The sequence below is a fragment of the Lissotriton vulgaris genome, chromosome 8 (genome assembly GCF_964263255.1).
Source record: "Lissotriton vulgaris chromosome 8, aLisVul1.2, whole genome shotgun sequence".
NCBI classification, from domain to species: Eukaryota; Metazoa; Chordata; class Amphibia; order Caudata; family Salamandridae; genus Lissotriton; species Lissotriton vulgaris.
In genome coordinates, this window is record NC_141696.1 from 50,417,634 (window position 1) to 50,445,060 (window position 27,427).

At 43.2% G+C, this 27,427-nt stretch overlaps 1 protein-coding gene across 2 annotated transcripts in view; it reads right to left on the reverse strand.

Moving 5' to 3' along the window:
- LOC147693358 (transient receptor potential cation channel subfamily M member 2-like) overlaps window positions 1-27,427 on the reverse strand; it is a 624,327-nt gene that overhangs the window by 405,680 nt on the left and 191,220 nt on the right. For both annotated transcript variants that reach the window (XM_086933682.1, XM_086933681.1), the window contains 5 exons: window positions 26,285-26,454; window positions 20,542-20,722; window positions 18,819-18,880; window positions 7,486-7,686; window positions 4,950-5,052 (listed from right to left, as the gene is read on the reverse strand). In XM_086933682.1, the coding sequence (XP_086789808.1) occupies window positions 4,950-5,052; window positions 7,486-7,686; window positions 18,819-18,880; window positions 20,542-20,722; window positions 26,285-26,454 (717 nt within the window). The remainder of the gene's footprint in view (window positions 1-4,949; window positions 5,053-7,485; window positions 7,687-18,818; window positions 18,881-20,541; window positions 20,723-26,284; window positions 26,455-27,427) is intronic.

The following is a 27,427-nucleotide window of genomic DNA, read 5'->3' on the forward strand; positions in this document are numbered from 1 at the left end:
AGGTTTGAAAGAAATCTTGTGCTTAGAAGCCTGCCCAAAGGACCTGTGGATTGCAGGAGTGACTAAAGAAACCATTCGCTGAAGTTGGAGACAAGTGGGGTTTCATTAATTTTTTCCATCTCCAAAGGACCTGGACAAGGTACCGAGGGTTGCCTATGGAGGTCACATCCCAGGCCGGGAAGGAAACCAGGTTTGTCCTGCTTGGAGATTTTTGACACAATGAAAAGGTGTTCAGTGGGGTTCTGTGGTTAAGGTATCCAGCAATGCGGATCCCTAACTGGATACAAGTTCCAGCCTTAACCCTCTGGAGGATTCTGAGAATTAAAAAAGTGATAAAGACCAACGATAAAACTTCGGACCAGGTGAGGTAGCAAATCTCAGTGGTGAAACAACCAGGGTGACTACGAAATCCAGTTTCGTCCTGCTCCAAGCTTTTGATGCCAAACCCATTGGCTTCAGCAGGAGCTAAACAATATTTCTGAATTCCATGGACTCTCGCTGGATGGAGTCTTAGAGCTTGTCTCACTGGAGTATTCAGACTTCCAGAAAAAGATTAGTTAAAGGGAAGGTCCCTTTCACTTACCTTGTTAATGATGTTACATTGACCAGACAAAATCGCTATGCCCTGAGTTGGAAAGAAATTGATCCAGAATCATTTACAAGTAAGGTGATATCCAATTGTGGTGAAGCCATTAACAAATTTCTAGGAGATGGCTATTCTTAGTCGGGTATAGTGGAGGGTTTTTCTGTTATAGCAAAATTCATTGGTAACACCCTTTATGTGAAATCCCTCAAAAGAAAGTATGGTTTGACTCCAGCTGCTCTAAAGCCCACTCCAAACTTAAACTTGCACTTCATAGAAAGCTTAAAACCACAAAGAAATAAAAGAAGCCTGAAGAGCTTACACATATGCCTTGAAAGCAAGGAATTTTTTTTAAAGAGGATGAGGCATGGAATGCCCTGAGAGCCTCATCAGAATTGAAAGACTCTTCTGCGTTCTGGAAAGCAGTCAATGCTCCCTTTCTAGCCGAGGACAACTATAGAGACAGCGGTAACCAAGGGCAAATGGGTTGACCACTTTTTCTAAATTATAATCTACACCCTGCCCTGAACCAAGTAGTAGCGACTTGGCGGGGAACAGGGTAGAACACCAGACTGTAAATCACCATTCACATCTCCAATTAGATCTTAACGAAATTGAGGAGGCAATTGCAACGAGCAAGAGTGGGAAGGCCCCAGGGCCAGATGGCATTCCTGTGGACCTTTTTAAATATAATATAACTTTCTGGGGACCCATTTGAACACAAGTCATTAATGCATGCTTCTCGACCAGCCTTATCCCTACCTGGAGTGAATCGATACTGGTTCCGATTTTTAAAAAAGGGATAGGCATAACCCAGCGTGCTGTAGGCCTATCTCGCTTTTAGGCTCCACGGTCAAAATAATCGGAAGAGTACTCCTTTCAAGACTGCAAGACTGGCCAGACGAGCATTCTATCATCAGTAACAAACATTATGGGTTCCGCAAGGGACTGGGAACCATAGATCCGTGCCTAAATTTAGAAATAACCATTGCTAAATATATTAAGGCCAAAAGGGGCCCAATCTACTTGGCCTTTGTGGATTTGTCTGCAACCTTCAACTGTGTCATCCACAACAAACTCTGGCCTATTCTGGACTAGTATCCTTAATGAGACAATTGTATATTGGGGCCAGGGTTTGATTTGGAATAGGGGGCGAGTGCACTGATTCCTTTACTGTCGGAAGAAGAGTAAGGCAGGGCTGTGTCCTGGCGCCCTTTCTTTTCACCTTGTAAATTAACAACCTATATCCAGTTTTAGAGAAGAATCGTCTCAAATGCACCAACATTTTCTCATACTTGGGAGTCCTATTTGATCGCACTGGCATGTGGACACATGCTGTTAACCTAAAGAGACTGTTATTCTCAAAGGCACTGGCAGCCCTGGTTAGTTTTAGTAGAAAATTGGGCAGACGCCCCCATCAGAATTACTTCAAATTTTAAATGCTTCGCAATAGCGACCTATGGAGTGGGTACCTGCTTGCTGTTCCGGTTACCTTCTCTACTTTTAATTGCCACTTGGAATTGGGATTGGGCATACCTTACTTAACGGAAGTCACTGGCATTAAACCAATTCTCCTCTGGTATCACATTTGGACTTCAGAGGAGACCATTTTAAATCGTAAAATGATCACCGACTGTTGTGGGTTAGATGGGACATCACATATAGGTTGGCTTGAGTATGTCAAGGAATTTCTGTGTAAATTAGGCCATTAAGAATATTTTGATAACCCCAATACCTTGACTAAAGTAATCAGGAATGTTTTTGAACTTAGTTATTTGCAATACCTTGAAAATATTAGACTAAACACAGAGATCCTTAAAACCTCTGTCCTTGCCCACCAAAACACTTTGACTACTTTTAAGATGCAGCCATATTTAACTTTTGTAGCCTCTAACTTGAAAAGATTTTTATTAACACGCTTTAGGATGGACATTGTCCATAGGCAGGTTAGCTTTCCAGTAAATAATGATTGGTCCAGGCAGCTGTCCAAATGCCCATGTGATGATTTGTCAGCACAATCCACAATGCATGTTTTATTCTTTTGCAAACTTTATACAGTCCAGAGGAAAAGGTGGATACTTCCGGTGCTTAGAACACTAGGTCTTAGACAATGCTTGTAATTTTATCTGTTACGCTGTTTTTAAGTTCTGTTTTCAACTGTAGGTAGACTATCCTCATGTGAGAATTTCCATTGTATAACTTACCCTTGTAACATGTGATTTTACTGTTTTTTAACGTGCTTTTGTGATTATTTTATACTCGAACAAAGCTTAATTGATTGATTGATTGATTGATTGAATTACACTTCATTTGAGGTGTAAACACCATATTTCTAACTGCGCCCAATTAAAAGGTATCACTTATTAAACGTAATAAGGCAACCCAGTGTTAGTAAAAGGGAGAGATAGGCCTTACAGGAGTGGAAAACGACTTTGGGAGATTTTCACTGCCGGGACATGGACTCTTGGTAAGCTACATTTTAGGTTTAAATCTTTTTTATTGATTTCAAAGATATATAGAGAAACACAAGTTCTTTCCCCATAGCCATCACCTGGTGAGAATTATTATAAACCACGGATAAATGAACGAACCGGAGTAGGGGTTGGGGGGTGTAACTCAGGGAAGACAGAGGTGTCCACTTCAACATAGGATAGGGTGAAGGGAGGAAAAAGAAGAGAGAGCAGAGGGGAGGGGGAGATAGCTTGACAAATCTATCCGCTTAAATAGGAAACAGCAATAATGGTGGTGAGATGTGAGAGTGATCATGTGTACTTTTCATCATCCTGGTGGGTCTCTGTAGTTGTGAGTCAGGGTTTATGTAGGTGTGCCGGACAGAAACAATAGGAAAGTTCTGGAAAGGAACTAGATGCAGGGGCCCCATGTCTTGTGAAATTAGAGGAGTTTGTGGCCCCTCACTGCTTAAAGTTTTTCTATGCCGTGTAAGTTCCATACCTTGCACAGCCAGTTGGTGTGCAATGGTACAGTCTATGTGCCACACTTGGCCAGGAGGACTTGCTTAGCTTCATAGAGTGCTAGGGTTATTGCTTTCCCTAGTCAAGGCATCAAAGTCCTACTTTTTTAATACAAGGTACCCTGCCCTATGAGCCTTTCAGGGCCTACCCAAGAGGTGACCTATAAGTATTACCAAGGAAGATGTAGGCCTGGCAAAAAGGTTTATTTTGCCAGGTCTAAATGACAGTTAAAAAATGTACTACAGGCTGCAGCGCCAGGCCTGAGCCATGTTTTAAAAGGCTATTTTAGTGAGTGGCACAATGAGTGCTGCTGCCCACTTGTAACGTTTAATTTACAGTCTTAGGTACATATATTATCATGTCCTAAGGACTTACAAGTACATTAAATGATTTTATCCACACTATGTGGGGGAGGGTATACTCAGACGTGAGTCCCTAGCTCATTGCACCATCAGGATTCAAGCAAGCCAGGCCGACGAGGCTGAAATGCCAGAAACCGGTCCCCGGTAGCCTGTCTCCTTCCCAGTATAAGAATTGGCGTGGTAGTTGGTTTGCCCTGTTCCCATCATGCACTGGGACAGGAACAGACTAATTTGCATATAGCCAGGTTCTGAAGCTGGGATGGTGCAGTGAGCTAAAAAACGGTGATGGATCAAGCCCTGATCACTTGACTGGGTAGGAGTATTCTGCATCATTCAGAAACTCTGTCCATCACCTTTTCCAAAACTAAGGACTTATAAGTACATTAAATGCGCCAATTAGGTGTAGGCCAATTTGACCATGTTTGTAGGAGAGAGCAGAAGCAATTTAGCACTGGTTGGCAATGGTAAGAGGCGGTCCCAAAGTCTACAAAACAAGGTTCAGCACCAGAAGGGAGTGGAGACATAAGGCCTGCGGTGACCCTGCAGCGAGGGCCAGGTTCAACACCTGCATTCACTCTAGTTGCTTTGTGGAACAATAATGACTTAGGTGTGACCTTTAGAGGGGGTTATGTGAGAAGCAAAGGCTTCCTGGAATGAATAGATATTGTTAGGTTGCAGTGATATGGTTTAAAAAAAGAGTTCAAGACAAGCATGAGATTTAGAGCAGACTGTGTACAGAAGAGGCATGCATACGTTAGAAGGGAAGGGGGTACTGTAAAAATAAATGAGGGATTGGAAACATTTAAGGTCAATTCTTCATGCAGGATTTTGTGGAATATAGCAGGTAGAGATTCTTTGCAATGGCATGCAATCTGTGGATGTTATCCAGTACAGAGAAACCATTTTACATTCTGCTTTAAAAAGGAATGTGGCTGTTGCAGTCTTTCTAAAGACAAATAACCATCACAAGAGATGTCTTTTCTGTTAAATGTTATTGGACATTTGTGGTGTGGCAGTGAAGCCTTTGCTCACCTTTCAGGAGGGCCTGAAGAATAGCCACGTCCACGTCCTGCGCGCCGTCCTTGTTCTCCCTGAAGACGGTGAGCAGCTGGCTCATGCGCACAATGTCTTGGATCTGGAAAATAATGTGAAATTCTAAGAGGGTGGTGAATAATTGTTGGAGTAATGCATAATAAGCACACTTCACAGACTGAGAGAACCAACCAGGAATTATAGAAGGGTTTTTAAAGGAGTAGTTTTTAATGAAGAAACATCCTGTTCACATCATACAAGAGGTACAAAAAATGAGTCAGAGCTCATGGTCTCCCTGCCGCCACATTTTCACATAAGGGATGGTGACACAGATGAAGGGCCCTCCCCGCCTTCTAGAGCAACAAGCAGGGGCGTAACACAAGCCCCTGCAGCCCCCGCTTAGCTGGTTATCGTACTGGTATGTTCATTCTGAGGTATTTTGTTTAAGGTTTTAGGCCCTCAGCAAGCATAGGTTATAAAGGAGAAATGATAATGTGATCTCCTGGAATGGACTTTGTTTATCATATCACACAAAGTCCTTCAGTACTGTAACTTATGCCCCCACTTTTCCTATCTTAGTTAGGAAGCCATTGCATTAGGTCATAAAAAGATATTTGACAAAACGGCAGTGTTTAGGGGCACAGCTAGGTGTATAGGTGGCACCATACCCATGACCAATGTGTGACTACAGAGTAGGTACTCCCCACACTGAACCATAAAACCTTTAATATAGTAAAGCAAGGGTTTAGGTCCAATCAGATTCTGATTGGGAAAGTTTCCCCTTTCTTGCATGGACTAATAGTATAGGTAGAGAGTTCTATTTCCCTGATAAAGACCTTTGACCATTGTTTGGCATAAAATATAGGTCGAAACATGTTGGTAGTCTGCATTTTTTGACCAGACCGAGGAATCATTATATTTCATTTATTGGCCACACTTTTTGTTTTTTAATCAGTACCAATAATTCATGGAGTTCCTTGGGTATACCCCTACGTATTTTTTATTTTTAAGACTTCAACTGGACCAGTGCATTTTTCCTAAATGTAATATATAGGAACTCCCAGGTCTATGGACTTTGGTTGAGTCCACCAGATAGACATTGTCCTACCCCAGTATGAGAGGTAAACCGTGATGAAGCATGCCACAATATGTTGCAGGTGAGACAAACTCTCAAATCTCTTTTTATGACCCTACGCAACAGTTTCCTAGCCGAGATAGGACAAGTTGGGCAATAAGTTTCAGTATTCAAGTAATTTGTGTGATAAGAATGTGGACAAAAGTAGGACATACTTGAGTGCATACCTCTTTACTCTCCTGTGAGGATTGATATGGACGGTGTTAATACCATCTTTTATCTAATTTGTGGGGCCCCGGGGACATTGTGTTGTAGAAACCTTGCTCTGATGTGCCCCAGGGACACCTGGGAACTGGTTTCCTCCACACTTTCCCTGTCTATTCACCATCAGGTTTTATTTTCCAGACCTTTCCATAAGAACAAAAAACAAATTCCCTGAGTTGGGAGTACACCTCATTTATTGTTGATAACACATGCTGCTGTTGACCTTGGGACATCTCTGGCAACCTCCATGGGAGGGAGAGGTCAATGCCGGGTATCCAATATATTGATTGACTCTAATATTGAGCTACTACATCGCCTACTGCTAGTCTGCAAGGTAAGTAAATAACTACTATAATTACTGCCAAGGTGAGCATATATGGAGTTAAGACAAGTTATCAGCATAGCCTGTGATACAATAGATGTGATGTTATTGTGGTGGCACAAAAGAGTCACGTATACCATCCCTACAAAGGTGCTCTATGGGGGGGATTTAGGTTGCCTGAACTAAATCATGCATCTAGCTCTGTACTAGGTCTCACACTGAGTGACAGAACTAAAGTATGCAGTAGGCCTTACACTGAGTGACTGAAATAAACATACATCCTGGTATCAACTTGGCCTCAAAGAGTAAAAGAACTAAATTGTGTATCCGGCTCTTTACTAGGCCTCACTAGACGGATCTAAAGCATGCATACAGCGCTTGTACTAGGCTTCACACTGAGTGACGTAGCTAAAGCGTGCATTCAGCTCTGTACTTGGTCTCACAGTTTAACAGAACTAAAGCGTGTATCCTACTCTTTACTAGGCCTCACACTGAGTGAGTGATATAAAGCTTGCATACAGCTCTGCTCTAGGCTTCATGCTGAGTGACTGAGCTAAAATGTGCATCCAGCTATTTACTTGGATTCACACTGATAGACGGTACTAAAGTGTACAACCAGCTCTGTACCATGCCTCACATTGAGTGACTGAATTAAAGTGTACAACCAGCTTTGTTCTAGGCCTCACACTGACTGACTGACTGAATTAAAGTGTGGAACAAGCATTGTACTAGGCTTGACACTGAGTGACTGAGTGTTCATGCAACTTGGTTTGTGCTGCATTTTGAGTGATGAAACTGAACCATGAGGCCCGCTTAGAATAACTTCGCTTTGAGTGATGGACCTAGAGTGCATCCAGGTTCAGAGGGAGTCTCACCTTCTTAGTCCACTCGATTATCTGATTTTCGCTGAAGGAATCAAAGGTATCCTGAAAAAGACTGCGCAGCTTCTCCTTGATCAAAGCGATTGTGATTTTTGAAGGGTTCATATCAGCCACCTGAGCTATGACGTCAGCAACACGTCCAGAGCCCTCCACAATCACACACGGCGTGTTGTTCATCATCGAGCTGTGAATAGTCTGAAAAGAAGCAACATGTGGCTTTTAGGAAGTGATACACTGCAACGTGTACACAAGCAACAGACATGGTTGCAACACTTACTCCAGAACCCGAAGCCTATCATTACCAAGCAGCAGAGGAAGGACTTCCCAATTTCATCACACAAGTGCCTCGCTGCATCACCATTCCCTGCTGCTCTAATCCCTGCTCTTCTAGGCTACGACTAACCTCCTCTTTTAATTCCTAACAAGAAACATCTCCAGTGATCTTGTTACTTCGTAGTCTACCACCTAGTGTGTACCCACACCAGTTTCTTCGTAGTCTACCACCTAGTGTGTGCCCACACCAGTTTCTTCGTAGTCTACCACCTAGTGTGTACCCACACCAGTTTCTTCATAGTCTACCACCTAGTGTGTACCCACACCAGTTTCTTCGTAGTCTACCACCTAGTGTGTACCCACACCAGTTTCTTCGTAGTCTACCACCTAGTGTGTACCCACACCAGTTTCTTCCTAGTTTACCACCTACTGTGTACCCACACCAGTTTCTTCGTAGTCTACCACCTAGTGTGTACCCACACCAGTTTCTTCGTAGTCTACCACCTAGTGTGTACCCACACCAGTTTCTTCATAGTCTACCACCTACTGTGTACCCACGCCAGTTTCTTCGTAGTCTACCACCTGCTGGGTACCCACACCAGTTTCTTCATAGTCTACCACCTACTGTGTACCCACACCAGTTTCTTCATAGTCTACCACCTACTGTGTACCCACATCAGTTTCTTCGTAGTCTACCACCTTGTGTTTACCCACACCAGTTTCTTCGTAGTCTACCACCTAGTGTGTACCCACACCAGTTTCTTCGTAGTCTACCACCTAGTGTGTACCCACACCAGTTTCTTCGTAGTCTACTACCTAGTGTGTACCCACACCAGTTTCTTCGTAGTCTACCACCTACTGTGTACCCACACCAGTTTCTTCGTAATCTACCACCTACTGTGTACCCACACCAGTTTCTTCGTAGTCTACCACCTGCTGGGTACCCACACCAGTTTCTTCGTAGCCTACCACCTACTGTGTACCCACACCAGTTTCTTCATAGTCTACCACCTACTGTGTACCCACACCAGTTTCTTCGTAGTCTACCACCTGCTGGGTACCCACACCAGTTTCTTCGTAGTCTACCACCTACTGTGTACCCACACCAGTTTCTTCGTAGTCTACCACCTAGTGTGTACCCACACCAGTTTCTTCGTAGTTTACCACCTACTGTGTACCCACACCAGTTTCTTCGTAGTCTACCACCTAGTGTGTACCCACACCAGTTTCTTCGTAGTCTACCACCTAGTGTATACCCACACCAGTTTCTCCATAGTCTACCACCTACTGTGTACCCACACCAGTTTCTTCGTAGTCTACCACCTGCTGGGTACCCACACCAGTTTCTTCGTAGTCTACCACCTACTGTGTACCCACACCAGTTTCTTCATAGTCTACCACCTAGTGTGTACCCACACCAGTTTCTTTGTAGTCTACCACCTTGTGTGTACCCACACCAGTTTCTTTCGTAGTCTACCACCTACTGTGTACCCACACCCGTTTCTTCGTAGTCTACCACCTAGTGTGTACCCACACCAGTTTCTTCGTAGTCTACCACCTAGTGTGTGCCCACACCAGTTTCTTCGTAGTCTACCACCTAGTGTGTACCCACACCAGTTTCTTCATAGTCTACCACCTAGTGTGTACCCACACCAGTTTCTTCGTAGTCTACCACCTAGTGTGTACCCACACCAGTTTCTTCGTAGTCTACCACCTAGTGTGTACCCACACCAGTTTCTTCGTAGTCTACCACCTAGTGTGTACCCACACCAGTTTCTTCGTAGTCTACCACCTAGTGTGTACCCACACCAGTTTCTTCGTAGTCTACCACCTACTGTTTACCCTTACCAGTTTCTTCGTAGTCTACCATCTAGTGTGTACCCACACCAGTTTCTTCGTAGTCTACCACCTAGTGTGTACCCACACCAGTTTCTTCGTAGTCTACCATCTAGTGTGTACCCACACCAGTTTATTCGTAGTCCACCACCTACTTTGTACCCACACCAGTTTCTTCGTAGTCTACCATCTAGTGTGTACCCACATCCGTTTCTTCGTAGTCTACCACCTACTGTGTGCCCACGCCAGTTTCTTCGTAGTCTACCACCTAGTGTGTACCCACACCAGTTTCTTCGTAGTGTACTATCTAGTGTGTACCCACACCAGTTTATTCGTAGTCCACCACCTACTGTGTACCCACACCAGTTTCTTCGTAGTCGACCACCTAGTGTGTACCCACACCAGTTTCTTCATAGTCTACCATCTAGTTTGTATGCACACCAGTTTCTTCATAGTCTACCATATACTGTGTACAACACCAGTTTCTACACACTCTACCACCTAGTGTGTATCCGTTCCAGTTTCTTCATTATCTACCACCTAGTGTGTATTCACACCAGTTTTTTCATAGTCTACCATCTAGTGTGTACCAACACCAATTTCTTCATGGTCTACCACCTAGTGTTCACCGACACCAGTTTCACTTTTTATTTACCTGCTTTTTCCTTTTTTTACCTTACTTCAACTGAATGTCTGCACAGAGACTACTTACTATGAGGACTAATTCCTTATTCCTAAGGAAGTTAGAAGAGACTGAGTTGGAGTTTCTCTAATCTCAATTTGCACAAGTTATCAACACATTCTCCTTGACTAATTTATACGATGAGCGACAAATTAATGAGATATTTTTTACAATAATTGACTCCTCGTCATACACACCACTCTCAAACTGCTGGGGGTCCATCAACTGATGCTGCCCTAATTAGGTAGACCTCTTTACCAATTCTCCAGCATCACTGTTTGTTTTTTTTGTTTCTAAGTACTTGTGGTGTACAATTGACCATTTAGATCTCAGTACCCATTAGCTATGATACCATTAGTGGCTTCCCATAAGTTAGATAATGATAGACTATATATTAAATTACATACCTCGCTTAATTTATAATGTTCCAAAGTGTACTGTGTAGAGAAGTCAAACTAGTATAGTGAATGACTGTACAAAATCAATTATCAACATCCAAATATGAGTACATAAATCTGTGAATAAAATAGTATGGTGATAACGCTACATTTTCTGTGGCCATATGTCACTGTAAATTGTAGTTCATTATGTATTGAACATATGTTTTTAATTTCGTTTTTGTCCACGTGATTTTAAGGTTAAAAGTTCGCACTGTTCTGATCTACATCACTGAAGAAGCTCCGTGAGTGGGAACAAAACTAGGCCTGGGTGAATTTTAAATTACACTGGCATGATTCACACACATTTTGGAAGATTGTTTTACTTTCTATGTGAAATTCCTAAAATGATGCCATTAGACCACGCAATTACATACCGTTTGGAGTATAATTTATGCAATAATGTACAAGCAGATTATGCAAATTTCACACACCCCTAAAAGAAAAGTGTAGCCTATTTGTTTTGTATGTAAAAAAATACTTTGTGCAAAGGGAATATGAGATATTTTTATGAAAATCCCCATGTTCATGGTTAAATTGCATAAAGACTTTTTTATTTCTAACAATAATTAAGATTATGAATGGAGGATCATTTTTTCTTGGCCTCCCCACATAAGCAGCCTTTGGGTTCAGTTGAATGTGCTTCTTTGTAGTGCCTCCTGGACTGAAGGCTTATTATTGGCTCACAGGCTCCATGGCGGCTGGCTCGCGGGGGTGGGCTCGGTTTGCTAATGTGCACATGCTAAACCAGAGAAGGCGGCATAGATTCCACGACCCTCTCTGTAATCTGGCCAAACACCAGCTAGTACATCATGGTCTGAAGCACTGAGCACTGCAATGGTTAGATTTGTTGAACGAGTGCTGAGTTTTGGAGCTTACACTAAGCGCATGTAGACACCTCGCATTGCAAACTGGCAGGTTATCAAGATGGAAACAGGAGCTGTTAAGAGGCTAAGCTGCATACTAGATTGTATTGTATTGTATTTATTATTTGTAATGCGCAACTGTCACCCTACGGGTATCCTGGCGCCCAACAGGAAGTAGTCAGATGGTAATCAGATGGTATACAATACACTAGCTGTCATGACATATAAACCAGCCGCCCAAGCTATTAAATAGAGTCAGGGGGGTTATACTTTGGCGAACAGCCAGGTTTTCAGGCTCTTTCTGAAACCCAGTAGGGTGTCAGTTTGTCTGATGTTCTGGGGAAGCTCATTCCACATCCTGGAGGCAGTGGTACAAAACGCTCTGCCTCCCATCCTTGATCTCCTGATCCTGGTAATTGCTGCCAAACTCTGGCTAGCAGAGCGCAGGGACCTGGATGGACTATACCAGGAGATCCTTTCCTGTAGAGGGATAGGTCCTGTGTTGTGCAGGGCTCTGTAAGCGATACATAGGGACTTGAAGGCAACTCTACTCCCGATTGGCAGCCAGTGTAGATCTCTTAGCGCCGACGTAGTAGAAGAACTGCGAGGTCTTTTAAGTGCCATCTTGGCCGCTATTGACTGGACCCTCTGGAGCCCCTGTAGGATATATAAGGGGGCCCCTAGATAAAGCGAGTTACAATAGTCCAGTCTGGCCAGAATCACACTCCTAACTACTAGTGGTCTAGATTCGTCAGGCAGGAGGGGCAGAATCTGTCTGAGTGCCTTCAACAAACCATAACAGACACTGATGGTTTTATTGGTCTGGGAGGTCATTTGAAGATCCGCATCAAACAGTACCCCTAGATTGCGCACGGTCTTAACTGGGATGCAAGGTTCTGCTCCCGGCGCGAGCCTGATCTCATGGGAGGGTTGTTGACTCAACTTGGCTGACGAACAGTAAACAACCTCTGTCTTCCCCTCATTAAATTGAAGGGAGTTTATTGTCAACCACCTGGACACCTTATTCATGCAGTTCTGGAAGGTCTCCATAGACACCGCCTGTCTTCCTTCCAGAGAAAACACCAATTGTGTGTCATCGGCGTAGTTTATCAGATCTATACCGAAGGATTTGATCATGGGGATCAGGGGCTGCAGATAAAGATTAAAAAGAATAGGGCTGATCGAGGAGCCCTGAGGTACTCCATGACTGACCAGGGACTTGGGCGATGAAAAGGGTGCTAGGGTTACCATCTGTTGTCTCCCTGTCAAGTAGGATTGTATCCACCTCAGGGCTTTGCCCTTCACGCCCAGTTTTTCCAGCCTGTTTAGCAGAACTGCATGGCTGACCGTATCGAATGCGGCCGACATGTCCAACAGCACCAAGACTGAGGAGTTGCTATTGTCGGCACGCATTCGAAGGGTGTCCAGCATGGTTGCTAATGCAGTTTCTGTTCCGTGGCCTGGGCGGAAGCCGAACTGGTCCTTATCTAGCAGGCAGTTATCTTCCAGATAGCCTGACAAGGATCTACTGACCACCTTCTCCAAAATTTTTATCGGGTAGGGCAGGAGGGAGATGGGTCTAAAATGCGCCGGGATGGTAGGGTCAAGCGAAGGCTTCTTAAGCAGGGGGGTAACCACTGCCTGTTTCCATGCTTCCGGCACTATGCCTTCTTCAAGAGATTGGCGACAGATCTGATGCATCCAAGGGAACAGCTCTGGCCCATATTCTTTCCAGATCCTGTGCGGAAGGGGGTCTAAAGGGGACCCAGATGATACATTCTGGGCCAGTCTAAGAAAGAGCTCTTCTGTGAGAGGGGTGAAATTTTCCAGTGATGACAATATTGGTGAGGGTTCCTCTTCTTCTGTCTGTGCCTCTGCATCTTTGCAGGTATCCCTTTCCTCATTCAGCCCTCCCACAATTTTAGCGATCTTTTCCTGAAAATAGGTCGCAATCTCATCACAAAGTTCTTGTGTAGCAACCACCTTATTACTCGTACAGGTGGGATGTGAGAGATCCTTTATTATGTTAAAAAGGGTTTTAGTACTGTTAGGGGACTGAAGAATAGTGGTGGCATAGAAGAGAGCCTTAGCTTTGGCGATGGCTCCTTTGTATTTAGCCTGTTCCACTTTCAGCAGTTTTTTGTCCATCTCTGAATAATGTCTACGCCATTTCTTTTCTGCCTGTCGGCGTGCATTGCGTAGGGATTTCAGCTCCTCATTAAACCAGGGGGCAGATGGTTTCGTCTTATTTTTTATAATTTTCAGAGGGGCAAGTCTATCTAGGGTCTTTATGATGTAGTTACAATACTTTTGATAGTTCAGGTCTACCGATTCCTTTGGATCATAGGAAACATTGCTCATGAAAATAGGCTTTGTTTTATCCTTCGGTAATTTAGACCAGTTCCGTCCCTTCCTATAGGTTACCGGTTGCTCACTTCTATTCCCCTCTGTAGATATGGAGATCTCGAAGTGGATTAGGGAGTGGTCGGTCCAGTGCTGAGGTAGGATATCAACCACCCTAGTCTCAGTCTTGTTGGCGAAGACCATATCTAGGATATGTCCCCCTGAATGGGTTGGTTTCAGTACCAACTGATCCAGACCCCAGTTTCCACAGTTGTCCTTCAGATCCCTCAGGTGGCTCCCCAGGGTCCCGTTGTCCCATAGGTTAAAATCTCCTAGAATCAGCATTCTGGAGTGGGACAGGGCGAGGTTAGCAATGGTATCAAACAGCGCCTGGTATTGTGTTTCCGCACCAGGTGGTCTGTAACATATCAGTCCGGTCAGGATCCTACCTTTTGGTTCTTGCAGGGAGAACCCCAGTAACTCTACCCCTGCTACCCCATCGGTCTGTAGAGGGGAAAAATCCCACTTATCTTTATAGATCACTCCAAGCCCTCCTCCTCTTCCCAGTGGCCTAGGTTTATGGAATAACTTATATCCTTCAGGACATGACAGGCCCAACTCAACAGTGGTATCCACAGTAGTCCATGTCTCAGTGATGAAAAGGACATCTAGGTCCATATCATTTAGCAGCTCTGACACTTCCAGATGGAGCAGCATATCTTCAAATGTGACAATGCTTGCACAGGACAGAGGTGATGAATGTGGCAGAGCTTTTAAGTGTGTATTTCCTGGTGCATGTAATATGTGCCTGACTGAATGCAGCATGTGTTCATATACCATGTTTTTTGCATTCACATGCTGTACATACGAGGAGCAAGAGAAGGAGAGAAATTAGAATTAGATTTGGAAAGCAAACAAACTTGTTTTATTCTTCCAGCTAATGCTTGAATTGCAATGTTTCTATTTAACTAACACTAACAAGACAAGGAAGGACAGTTTCCTTTCTCTGGAGCAAACATGTGGGCCTATTCTCAAATTGCACTTTGTAGTACGTTTAGTAGAACTACAGTAGTACTACTTACTTACTACAGAATGTTTTTCCCAATTCATCTGCCAGAGTCCGCAACCTCTTCTTTCCTTTCTATGCGGAGGCCTTTGCTGAGTGTGCAGAGATCTCTGTACACGTAGGTATACCTTTTAGCAGTAAATTTGGAAGGACATATGGAGTAGCTAGACAACAGAGAATACTTACTAATAAATGGGAAGGGATTAGGGAGGGGTAAGACAGGGCTTTAGAAGAGGTAATAGGAGGTTTAGGGAAATAGATGCAAATGCAAACACCTACCCATAAAATAGTGATCCCATTGCTATTCGCAAAATGCACCTTCTAAAGTCACTGCAGCCAAAAAGGCTGCATAAAAGCACTGTATGTGCTCAAGCCCAGCCGTGGAATAAGTCCACTACCATACATGACCACTCACAGGTATTGCAAAACATACAGAAAAAAATAGTGACAGGGGGCCTGATTCACAAAAGTAATCTGAGACAAAATCCTAACTTTACGACTTTCAGTATTCACGAAAGGCATTTAGGAGTAGCAAAGTTAGGATTCCTAACTTTACTACTGCTAAAGTGAGACAAAATCCTAACTTTACGACTTTCAGCATTCACAAAAGGCATTTAGGAGTAGTAAAATTAGAAATCCTAATATATAGACTATAATAGACTACGTTAATGTCATCTATTTAGGGGCATCACAGGTAGTCATGCGACGCCTCCAACTGGTACACAACGCTGCGGCTAGACTGCTGTGCAAATGCCATAGGAGAGAACGTATGTCCGGTCACCTTAAGGCGCTCCACTGGCTAAGAATCGAAAATAGGGTCAAATTCAAAACTCTTAGCCTCATGCACAGAATAAAATGGGGCAATGCCCCCAGATACCTCCAAACCCTCGTGCATACCTACACGCCGGCCCGATGCCTGAGATCCTCCACCCAGGGCCTTTTCTGTGTCCCCAAACCACGCCGAGCAAGGATGGGAGGTAGATCCTTCTCCCTTCTAGGCCCCAAGCTCTGGAACTCCCTCCCGCAACCTCTTCGTTTGGAAACTCGCTACAATCATTTCCACAAAGTCATCAAGACCTGGCTATTCAACCAGTAACTTGCTCCGGTCTCTTCCCTGAGACTTTCTCCTGCCCTCTTGGTTCAGTATCTTCTAGCGCCGGGAAACTCTTTTTGGGTAGCTGTCGCGCTCAATATGCTCAAAAAAAAAAAAAAAATATATATATATATATATATATATATATATATATGTGTGTGTGTTTATGTGTGTGTATATATATATATTACCTACTGGTGGTCACCAGTAGGTGGTTATACCTAGGACCTAGTTTATGTAGTAAAAGCGTTATTTCTTTTGCCAATATCTTTGGCGTCATTCGACAAATCTATGCAACATTTTCTAAACTAATGGGGCGGTCAGGTCCGCTGCTGTGTTGAAAGTTTCGGGGTGATTCATCAAGCAATTGCCGAGAAAAATGGGGGGTCCCAAAACGCATTTTCTCCATGTTAATTTCCATAGGAAACTTCAGACACGGCTACAGCTCGAACTGCTGATCGGAATTACACCAAATTTGGCAAAAAGGTAGCTCTTGGTCCAGAGTCCACTCTTGTTGTTAAATGGTGTAAATCTGTTTAGTAGTTCCTGAGAAATATAAACATTTCTCAGATAAACAACTGTGGCCGCGGAGGATCTGCAAATCCTCCCGACCTTGGGACTGCAATCTGATTGGCTGCAAACACTTTAAACTAGGAAGTGTTGGCAGCCATCTTGTGACTCTGGTACTCTGACACCCACTTACAGACCCACTCAGACACTCAGACACTCATTCAGATATCCTCTTAGACACCCACACACCCATTTACAGACCCGCTCAGATACTCATGCACTCACTCACACACCCATTGAAACACTTATGCAATGACTCCCAGACCCACTCACACACCCACTGACAGACCCACTGAGACACTCTCACATCCACTCACAGCCACATTGAGACACTCATGCACTCACTCACACTCTCATCCTCAAAGGTTACAGTGAGGAAATAATATTTTTTTAAACCTTATAAATTCACAGAAAAAAACAAAAGGTTACAGAAATGTTATAACTAGGGAATAATCTTCAAAAATTTTAGAAACTCACAAAAAAACCCTAAAGGTCACAGGGACATTATAGTTAGGAAATATAATTAAAAATAACTTAGAAATTCACTTAAAAAAACAAAGGTCACATGGCCTTGGCACTTTGGAAGTAGAATTAAGAAAACCTTAGAGATTCACTGAAAAAAACTAAGGTTACAAGGATGTTATAGTTAGGCTCATATTTCACTCATATAAAACCATTGAAATTTAGCAGTTATAGTTATTCGAGCTAACTATAAATTATGTTCCCCGCAATGCACTGCTTGTGACCTCACATATTACATCAAACATCACCCATGATATGGTCAGTGACATCACACGGTGACTTGGTGCGCTGCCCCCACCACTAAAGTAGTAAACATGATCTTAAGTCTTCATGCTGGGTTTGATGCTAAGATATAGCGTTATACTGTTTGTTAAATGTATAGAAAGGACTAAGGGATTGTAACAAAATCCATAATGTTAGGGAAAAATAATTCAGTTAATTTATGTATTTCAAAAAGTTTGTCGTACAGAGATATCTAGAGTATAATTTTATTTTTTCATATATAAAAAAAATCTGTAAGTGCTGCAGTACCTTCTAGGTACTTTTGCAATAATACAGCGGTACTCTGCAAACCTAATGTATATTCCTTATAATTTTTAAGAAAATGCTTCTGAATGTTTTGCCGTAACAGCTGTCTATAAGGTCTATGGAAAATGCATTAGTGGGAAAACATGTTTTGGACCCCCCTTTTTTCTTTTGCACCCTCTTAACACCACAAAAGTTTGCATCAGCAGCCAATGTGGAAAAAACAATAGGTCTGCAAGGCTTCGTGGAGATTCAGTAAATTGTGGCAAAGTTATTAGCAAGCAAAGATCCAAGTACTTCCTATACCTGGCAACCCTAACTATAACTACAAAGCGGTTACCACCACCCTTTAATATATGTATATAAATATTAGAGATTATCTGACAGGTCTATCTGACTAATAACACTCTTATATTTTGAGTAACTCAGTGGAGGTCGGTGAGAAACATCTGCCAGTTCTTCTAATCTTTAAATATGCTGTTTCCACTTTTTTGGAGCTTAAGGGATCTACAGGATTAAAAGGAGCCAGAGGTTAGGATCTATGCCCATGATCTGTATCCTCATGGATGAAGGTTTGATTAAGTTCTGAAGTTTGTGTGGTTTCCAGATGCATATTCCTGTACAAGATCCAGTTGTGTGTGCAAATTATGGGTGCACCTTAATACCTCAAAAAGATAGCCATATCTACCCTCCAGGTAGTGCAACACACCCACTAAACATACTCCCCCTACAAACCAATGTGTGGCATGGATTATCTTTAGTCTTTGGTCACTTATGGAGTTAATGTGGTACCTTAACAGCTAGAATCCAGGCAGCTGGGGCACCAAGAACTGTGGTTAAGTCAAAGGGGACACCACTCATGGAACACCACAAAAAGCTATCATACACACACAGGACAGGAACCACCCTCTTGCTATGCTCTGATTATAACTATAAGGGATAGAGAACGGACTGCCACATAATGTGAAACCATGACCCAACACCAAGCCACAGCTTTATTCTTCAAAGAGGTGTTACCAGAAGATCGATGTCCTGACTGTCTTTCCCTTCCTTTAAGACTGCATTATCTTTGCATATCATTGTTGTGCACCCACCACTTCCCTGCTATACTCACATCAAGGGAGCCTGGTCCACCCTCCAACACTACGCACACAATGGGGATCTTGATAGCTGCCCCTAGTACATAAAAAATATTTGTTACAATATGAAACAAGCAGGCAGTCATATAATAAAAACACATTGTTACAGTATGAAACATACAGCTTGCCCATACAAGAAACACATTATTTCAGTATGAAACACAAACTAGTCTTACAACAGAAAAAAACAATATTGGTAGTGAGCAAAACACACAGCTACTTTTAAATCAGAAAAACAAATTGTTAAGAGCATAAGACACAATGCCACCACTGCAACAGAACAATACATTATTTAAGTATTAAATGCAAAGCCACTCCTAAAAATTGTTTTATGGAATAAATCCCAATCCATCACACAACACACAATTTCAAAATTATATGAAACACATTCAGTATGAAATGCAAACCCACCTGAACCACGGCACATTTAAAATTTTAGGTGGATCCAGGACCGTAGCGCCACTGTAGTGTCTTGACACATGTGTGATAAACACACATCTTCCAACCCCTGGACAGAGTCCCAAGAACGCACCAACATCAGGGCATAGCACAATCTGCCAGCCATCTAGAGACAGGTGCAGTGAGCTACAAACCCACCTTCTACTAACAGTAGGGACATTCTTTCAGCAGCTGACTTATTCCATCCTCAGTGAGAACACAGAACTCTCTCAAAAGTCTCAAACTGCAGATGTACTCCTCACTTGCCACAGTCAGTACAGTTATACCTCATTCGCCACAGATAACAAGCAGAGTTATTTGTCACCTTCCGGAGATCAGTTACTCGTTCAGCTGATACATATTTCAGTGTACACAGCAACCCTATTTCTCACCTGTTTCAGACATCAGAGAAGCCTCTTACCTGTCGGACCCAGCAGAGTTTATTTTGTAAAGATACAATGCAACAGAGCTCCCAACTGCTCCACTAAGCTATCCCTGGCTATCTGCACACCTGTTTATCTGTCTACATGTATGTTCTGTCTGTCTACACCCATCAATTTATTCCAGGGAGCCTGAAACTTGGAGCTTTGATGGAAAAGGACTCCTGCAGGACATGGAACCAGGAAAAATGGGAGCTGATAAGACATTGTTGCTTAATTAAAGTCCTGGTTCTGTATCATAAAAATCCTAATTGAATTCATGAACATGGATATCCTGGGTAGTGGAAGCTCCTGCAGCCTTGTGAGGAATGTGTATGAAGGAGCCCTTTTCGGCCTGGTCACCCCCACTTTTTGTCTGGTATTTGATGTGATTTCAAGTGGAAGTGCACTGGGTTCCTGCTAACCAGGCCCCCAGTGCTAGATACCTTTACCAAAACTGTGCAATTGTTTCCCCAACAAGCAATACCTTTAGTAACCCTCTGAAATTCCATAGTAAATAGTACCCCTGCTACTCAGGGCCTGAAGTACTAAAGAGGGTCCCTCAGGGCGGCAGCACAAATTGTGCCACCCCAAGGACCCTCTCACCAAGCGCATGCAAACTGACACTGCAAGCTGTGTGTCTTAGTGCCGACAAAAGTGAAAACATGAAGCACACGCAATTTCTATCAATAAATGCATTCTAAACAAAACATATAATAAACACAAAATAATTCTTGTCTTTTCTTGTGTGGTAGTGTTTTATTGCCTTCGTTAATCCTTCTTTTGACCCCCTAAAAATATGCATACATAAAGACAATAACCCTTACAGCTGCAACCTTACCTCCTTTCTCAACGGTTTGTTCTGAGATGAACTTTTCCAGTTTGGTCCTCAGGGGAATTTCGACTCCGTACCTCCCCTGTGTCCCATCGTCCACTAGGATAAAGTGAGAGTGGTTGTTATCCAGACAGCAGAGGCTTCCTTGGTTGTCCACATCCAGATAGTACTCTGCTGGCAGACCACCCTGAAAGGAAAGACATTTAGGAATGGGTACCTCTGATGGTGGGGGGGTCAGAAGACAATTTCAAGAGTATATTTTAAAATGGTGCCTGAACAGGGGCAGAAGCATAACTTTAGCGAGTTGTAAGAAATCTTGGGTTTGAATTCAAGAAATGTAAATAGCTGAAGGAAACTGTGAGGTCAGTTCTCTGTGGCTTGCACAGCTTAGGGAGAGGTAGGAAATTCTTGAGAAAGTCTTGGTGCTGTCCCTGCAAAAATACAGAAACAAGAACTCGTTGATGTGTTAAGGCCTTCTCTTTAGGCCTTCGCTTTTAGGGGCTGCGAATGTGTTATAGTCAATAGCCTATTCTTGGAGGTTGGTTTGGGGTTAGAATATCTAGTTCAGGCAGCACAAGTATCACACATAAATAGACTGTTCAAGTAGTGTTATTTTAGTTACTAAATAAAAAGGAATAAGACTTTTATTAAATGAAGAAAACCTTTAAAGAGTTTTAGATATTGAGTTACTTTGGGTTTTTACAGTAAATTTAGTTTGAGCAAGTTCTATGCTAAGCAGATGGGAAATTAATGCGTGTGGAGATCTGGGTTCCAATTTTCACAATTACCCTGGGATTCACCCAGGCACAAAGTCACTTTATCTAACTGCATGAGTAGGTGTGCATCAAACTGCTGATAGTCTAGTTTAAAAGTTTGAGGGTCTGAGGGAGTGAAAGGTCTCTGTGGTGGTTGTGTTCAGTTATGTGTGCTTATGCATGGGAACTACACGTGCAGTACACTGGTAAACTCTGGTCTTCAACAATTCAAGTGTTTGACCCCCAGCTGATTGGGCTGTACTGGAATGCAGAGGTTAGAAAGGGCACAAAAGTAAGGAGAGGCATGCTGGGCTCATTTACAGTCAGGGGTATTCAAGGGGAGTGGCGTCTTTTGTTCAGCTTGTGGTTCTTGCTTCGGGGATGCCGGCTCTCAGGTTCATGTTTGTGTTAGTTCTCAGGAACTCACATGGATAGCAGGTCACCACCAGAGTCACGCCACTCACTAGGTCACAGACAGCCGGACATCTCATGGTGTGCAGGGGCTCAACACAGTGATGAACCACATCACACGTTGCTTTCGCAAGTTCACACACCAGCCACATGGGCTTATGGAAGTGACAGGCCGCTTCATCAGTGGTAGACACCAGGTCAAACCCTTGCCTCGTGTCTGATGGGCTGTTTAGGGGTTCAGCTTCAAGTTAGGCTGGGCCACCCACCATTGTTTCTGGTTTTGTTTGGATTAAGCAACACTAAACACCTCAGGAGCAGCACACACACTCAGATTCTAGAGCAGATTATAAGCTGACCAGGAAATCCTTCCAAGCCAGGTCCAGTAGTAAGGAGCCTCTTCATAGTCCTAGAAATTTGGTTCAAATGGATTTAGAGCTCTGTGCACTGGCACCGGCATTTCACCACCTTGAAAGACCAACAGATAATAGCTTTGTGTGATGTTTGCAGTAAGGCAGGCAGCAACTAATGGGTAGACTTGGGAAATATTCTGAGGTCAAGCTACGACTTTTCATCAATCACTGGCTAGCGACCACTATAAGAAAAGCTTCTAACCTGTAGCTCCTCAGACTACATTTGGAATTACTGAAGATCAGAAGAAGAGTTTTCTGCTAACTGCAGGCTTTGGAGTAGGACTGTTCACTTTGCTTGCGACCTATGTGTGCTTAAGAAAGAGAAATGATTCTCACGGTTTAGACTAGCCGCCTCCTGCTCTTCCAGAGACATCAGAGACAGGAGAAGGCATCTTCTCTGGAGCAGACTTTGCTGCAGCCTTTGGTGGACCAAGTGGTCATGTTTGCATCCCACATTCATCTCTGATCTCAGATTCTGGGAACCATCCCTAGCAAGGTGGGGACTTGAGAGGGGACCAGTAGGAACACCTAGAAACATTCGACTTAAGCATTTTTCAAATTCTGTATTAATGGGATACAGTGCTAAGGATGTATGAAAAAGACACATCCTCAGGATCACATTTTACTGGGCTATCGCTCTTGGAGGTTTTCTGTGCGAAGTTTGTGCGCACTGTGGGACAGCTAGAATGAAGTATTGGACCTTGTGGAACCCTTGTCCGCAAATTCATCCTTACCATAGTGGAAGATTTAAATTTCTAAAAGAAGGACTTATTCTGGCGGTAAAACTAAATAGTGTGGAAAGAAAGGAAAGTTATCCCGGTGAGGTGATGTTGACAGCTATGTTTTTCAAGGTTGGCCTGTTCTGACCTTTGCACACCAAAACTCAAGGACAGAGAGCCTTCGAAAATCCAGTATCTAACTTCCTGAAAATCTCTCCAGCTACACAGTGCTACCTTATAAGAGGATTTGGACTTCACCTTGACAGGCTTTCACGCGACACAGAGGACTAGCAGCACCCCGGTTAATGCAGCTGTTCTTCCAAGCCAAAGACAATGGAATTAAGAATCTGTGTGAAGGAATGATGAGAGGGAAAGATTCCTAAATTGCTAACTTAGCTGAAAGGAAAGACTCAATGCTCCAGAAGAGGAACCACTGTAGACAAAAATGTGTAATTCTATAAAAATTTCCCTTTGTATTATTATAAAAGTTTTAAAAAGAAGTACTTTTGTGTTATGTGAAAGTGCTGCCATGAGGGTGCCCTCAAGGCAAAAAAGCAGGAATGCTGTCAATGTCAGGACTTGAACAGCAGAGTCTGATGTCAATCTGCTTCAAAGCCCAGGGTGTAACATGGATCAAAAGCAAACTCCAAAGGGAAGGGGGAATGGGTATGAGAGAGAAAAGAGCCAGCTAGAGTGCCACAGACTCGTCTGGTGTAAGTCTTTTAAAGTTCAGGGGACTCACAGCAGTGTTTTTACAGGCTAACATCAAACTTTGACTTTTAATGCGAGAAACAAATAATAACTAAAGTTCACAGTCAGAAGCAGTGCAATAACAAAGGTGTTTTTGTTGATGTGTTTACTGGCTTCAGAATAGCTGGCTGCAATTAATCTCAGCCAATGTGAAGGAAGACGGGACAAAGCACCTTAAACCGAGCTAAATCATGATTTAGAATCAAGTCAAAGTTCAGTTCAAAATTCAGGTAATTGAGAGAACCGAATTAAGAGTAAAAAAAGAAATGCGACAGTCGGGTAATACTAAAGCGACTGAACCATAGTGTTAGCGATGGAGCCAGTTCAACACAGAAGTTGGCAGGCAACTTGCCCAGGGAAATTAGCAGTTCATAAAACAGTGTTGCCACTCAAGACCTAGAAGCCTCACCCCCATGACTGTCCAGTCACCATAGGCCAGTCCGCCACAGTCTCACAAGGATTCTAATGCAGCTTCCATTGAGCCTTCTTCAACAGCAAGTTCCCACCTCCTCACACTGTGTGTATTCCATTGCTCTAAAAATACAAAATGGCCGCCTAGGTTGCTGACCATTGAAATCAAGCAGTTTTTCTTGGCTTATAGCACCTCACAGCAGAACATCGATGTACCCCAGCAATGCTGAATGCTAGCTGTCCTTTAGTCTTGTTTTCATTCTAAGAGCCTACGTGCAGATCGCCCCACTAACGCATAAAATATACCTCCAAAATTCACTCTCAATGCAAGCAAATTCACAAGACCATTGGAAACCAACCAGCGATCCCGTAACTCAGCACTAAGACAAGTCTTGCTTCTGTAGGGTTTCCTTAGAGATGGATGTCAGAGCCCACCGTGGTTAGCAATAGAGGGTCTCATTCAATTCATCATCAGTTTGGGGGAACCAGCTGGCCTCCACTAATGACAGAAGTAATACCTTCTTGTTGCACATTGCAACTAATAATTATATTTTAATGTTGTTACACATGCTTTATCTTGAAAATAATTTTTTTCCCAAATGATGTGCCAAAGTGATTTGAACAATGTATTTTAGAATGGCTGTTAACTGAGTATTATTCATGGTGAACGAACATCGTAGCAGTACCGATTTGCAGTATTCAGCCTCTGAGGCCAAGTGTTTTGAGTTGGCCTTCTTCAGTCTTTGCTATTTTATTTTCACAGTCAGACACTGTCAATCAAAGTGTGGCTCATCCTCACTGTCAATCAAAGTGTGGTTCCTCCTAGAGATGTATTTCTGTTACTTTCATGCTACTGGTGGATTGGTGTATCATTGTGCCCTCCAGAGAGTGCTCCCATGCAATCCTGACTGAACTATTTCACATATGAATTCAAGTACCTTATTATTTTGACCCGCTTAACCCGTTTTTCATGCCTCCATAGTGCGCTCAAAGCGGTACAAAAGGGGGTGGTGATGGACGGAGCATCTGAACCAATCAAATACTCACACCCAGTCAACAGATCTGGGTTTATTCCATCACCGTTCTTTAGCCCACTCTGACACCCCAGTTCAGACATGGCCATATGCAGTCATGCAATGGTGGGGTCTACCCTTTCAAACTGCTCGGTCCCCCTCCCCAAAAATGCAACTGGTTTCACTTCTTGGGTTTTGGACGTAGCAAATTTACTACACATCAAACGCTACCACTGCAGAAGATTAACATTGCACCATGCAGAATATAGCAAATACACCACATGAACAGAGTAAATCAAAATTACACATATCTCATTTACTCCCACTTTGGGGCAGCATAGTACAGAAAGACCAGATGACATAAAGTTAGACATCAAAGATCTGTAAAACATCCTGAGGCGGAATAGCACATTGGTCCCTGCCAAGGCATCCTGTAATTCTTGGTAATAAATGACACATGCCATTTCTGGGGCACCTGAGGTAGAACTAGAAGTGTAAGACCACCAGCAGGCCATCCCTCTCCCAACCAACCTCACCCCTAAGAGGCTCCTCCAAAAGAAGGTAGCCTAGTGCCCACAAGAAACACACTGCCATTATTTGGCTGCAATCGACCACATGTCTGAGATGTCACTGGTGCAACCCTTTACATGAGTAACCAGATTAATCTTTAGACACAATAAGATTGAGTGATTTTCCCAAATTAAGTGATAGAGAGCCAATGCCAGGACTCAAACCTGTAAACCCAAAGTCAGAAGCCTTGGCCATTGGGCAACATCCTCTAAGTTACTAAGGGATCAAAATACATAGGGCAGAGCAGCCCCCCAAGTAGCTAGGAACATCAAAGTGAGCCACAACTAGCTCATGCACATCTTCCACATTACTAAGTGCCTTGCCCTGGCGGCCACGACACATCGGGCTTGGCAGCCAATGTATTAAAATCTTAACATGTAGCAAGGGATCATTGGGTTAACTAAATACGATGATCTTAAAAACCATACAAGATTCTTCTTGCCAGACCAGGATACTAATGGTGAATATTTTCTTTATGAAAATCCCAAATATCCAACTCTCACCATCCACACGCCCTCCATGATATCTTACCATTCAAACATGTCCTTACCAGTAATGTTTACACAATAACAGAGTGTACCTACCCACCTAAAACCTCTCACATTGCCCTCCATAGAGTTCTTCTGGACAGATGCCCTTCCTATTCGAATTTCACATTCCTGTGCATCACATGAATCACTTCACCTTTTTCCAGAGTTGCTTTCACTCACCGCCTTGCTGATCAGGCTGGCCCGGTTGTAGACAATGCCCCAGGTGGCAATGCCAATTGTGACAATTTCACTGTCGCCATAGCTGCTGCCGCTCATGCCAAAATCCCGCACTGCTTCACCAACAAGCTTCATCACACCGGCATGGCAGCCTCCAGTGATGATCCACGCTCCTACGTTGGTAGACAAACTCAAAGATAAGTCGGGCATGCAGTAAATAGTTCCAAAATGGACTCTTTCTACTTTAATAATGTTTGTCTCAAAGGCGTGTGATGGGATCCGAAGAGGTGACTTGTAGTGAGGAGAGGACAGACCAGGAATCCCAAACTTTTAAGTAGATATCTAAGTAGATATACCAGTTAATGGATTACCTTTGCCTTTGATGGGTGCCAATGTATGTTGCGCCCATGAACATATGGGATGGCGGAACAATTAGCCTAGGTGATGAACCTTGCAGTACCCTTTTCAGGCCCTAGGTGGACCCTAGCCCCAATAGTACAGACGCCAGCACTATTGACATCACCAGAGGACACTTATGCCCTACTGTAGCAATAGAATTACCAAAAGAAACTAATATCACAGGCAAAGAAGGAAAATCACAACTAGACATGAGGTTTTTGCTGGACCAGATGAACAGGCAAGTGGCATAACCATGACTAACTCCTTCATGTGGATTGTAATTGTCTCTCATGAGTTTTGAATGCAAATACCAATGTATCACTTTAAAAAATAATTGATGAAAACAAAAACATTTCAAAGTATAGATAAGGGTTCAAATCTTGCATGTCATTTAGGGGGCACCAGGGGTCAGTCACCTCTGCAACCTCCTGGCTTGGCCCTTGCTACCACTGACACTTCTTTTGTGACCCCTGGCCTCAGAGCTGGCAAAACCAGTGCCTGGAACACAGGGGCAGCTCTTTCTAATGGGTGCTGGTTGGAGCCCCACTTGCCTGGTTTCTGTCAATTGCTATCTCATACAAATAGTGAATATTATTATTCACTATTAGTGTAATACAAAATGGAGTACGTTAGCTGGAATATCACCCTATTTGGAAACTACTGTAAGTAAAAAATGCTGTTAAAAGTATGTTGTATTCATGCTTGCAGGTGAGTGTGTGTTTATATGCATGAGTGTGTGTGAATGTG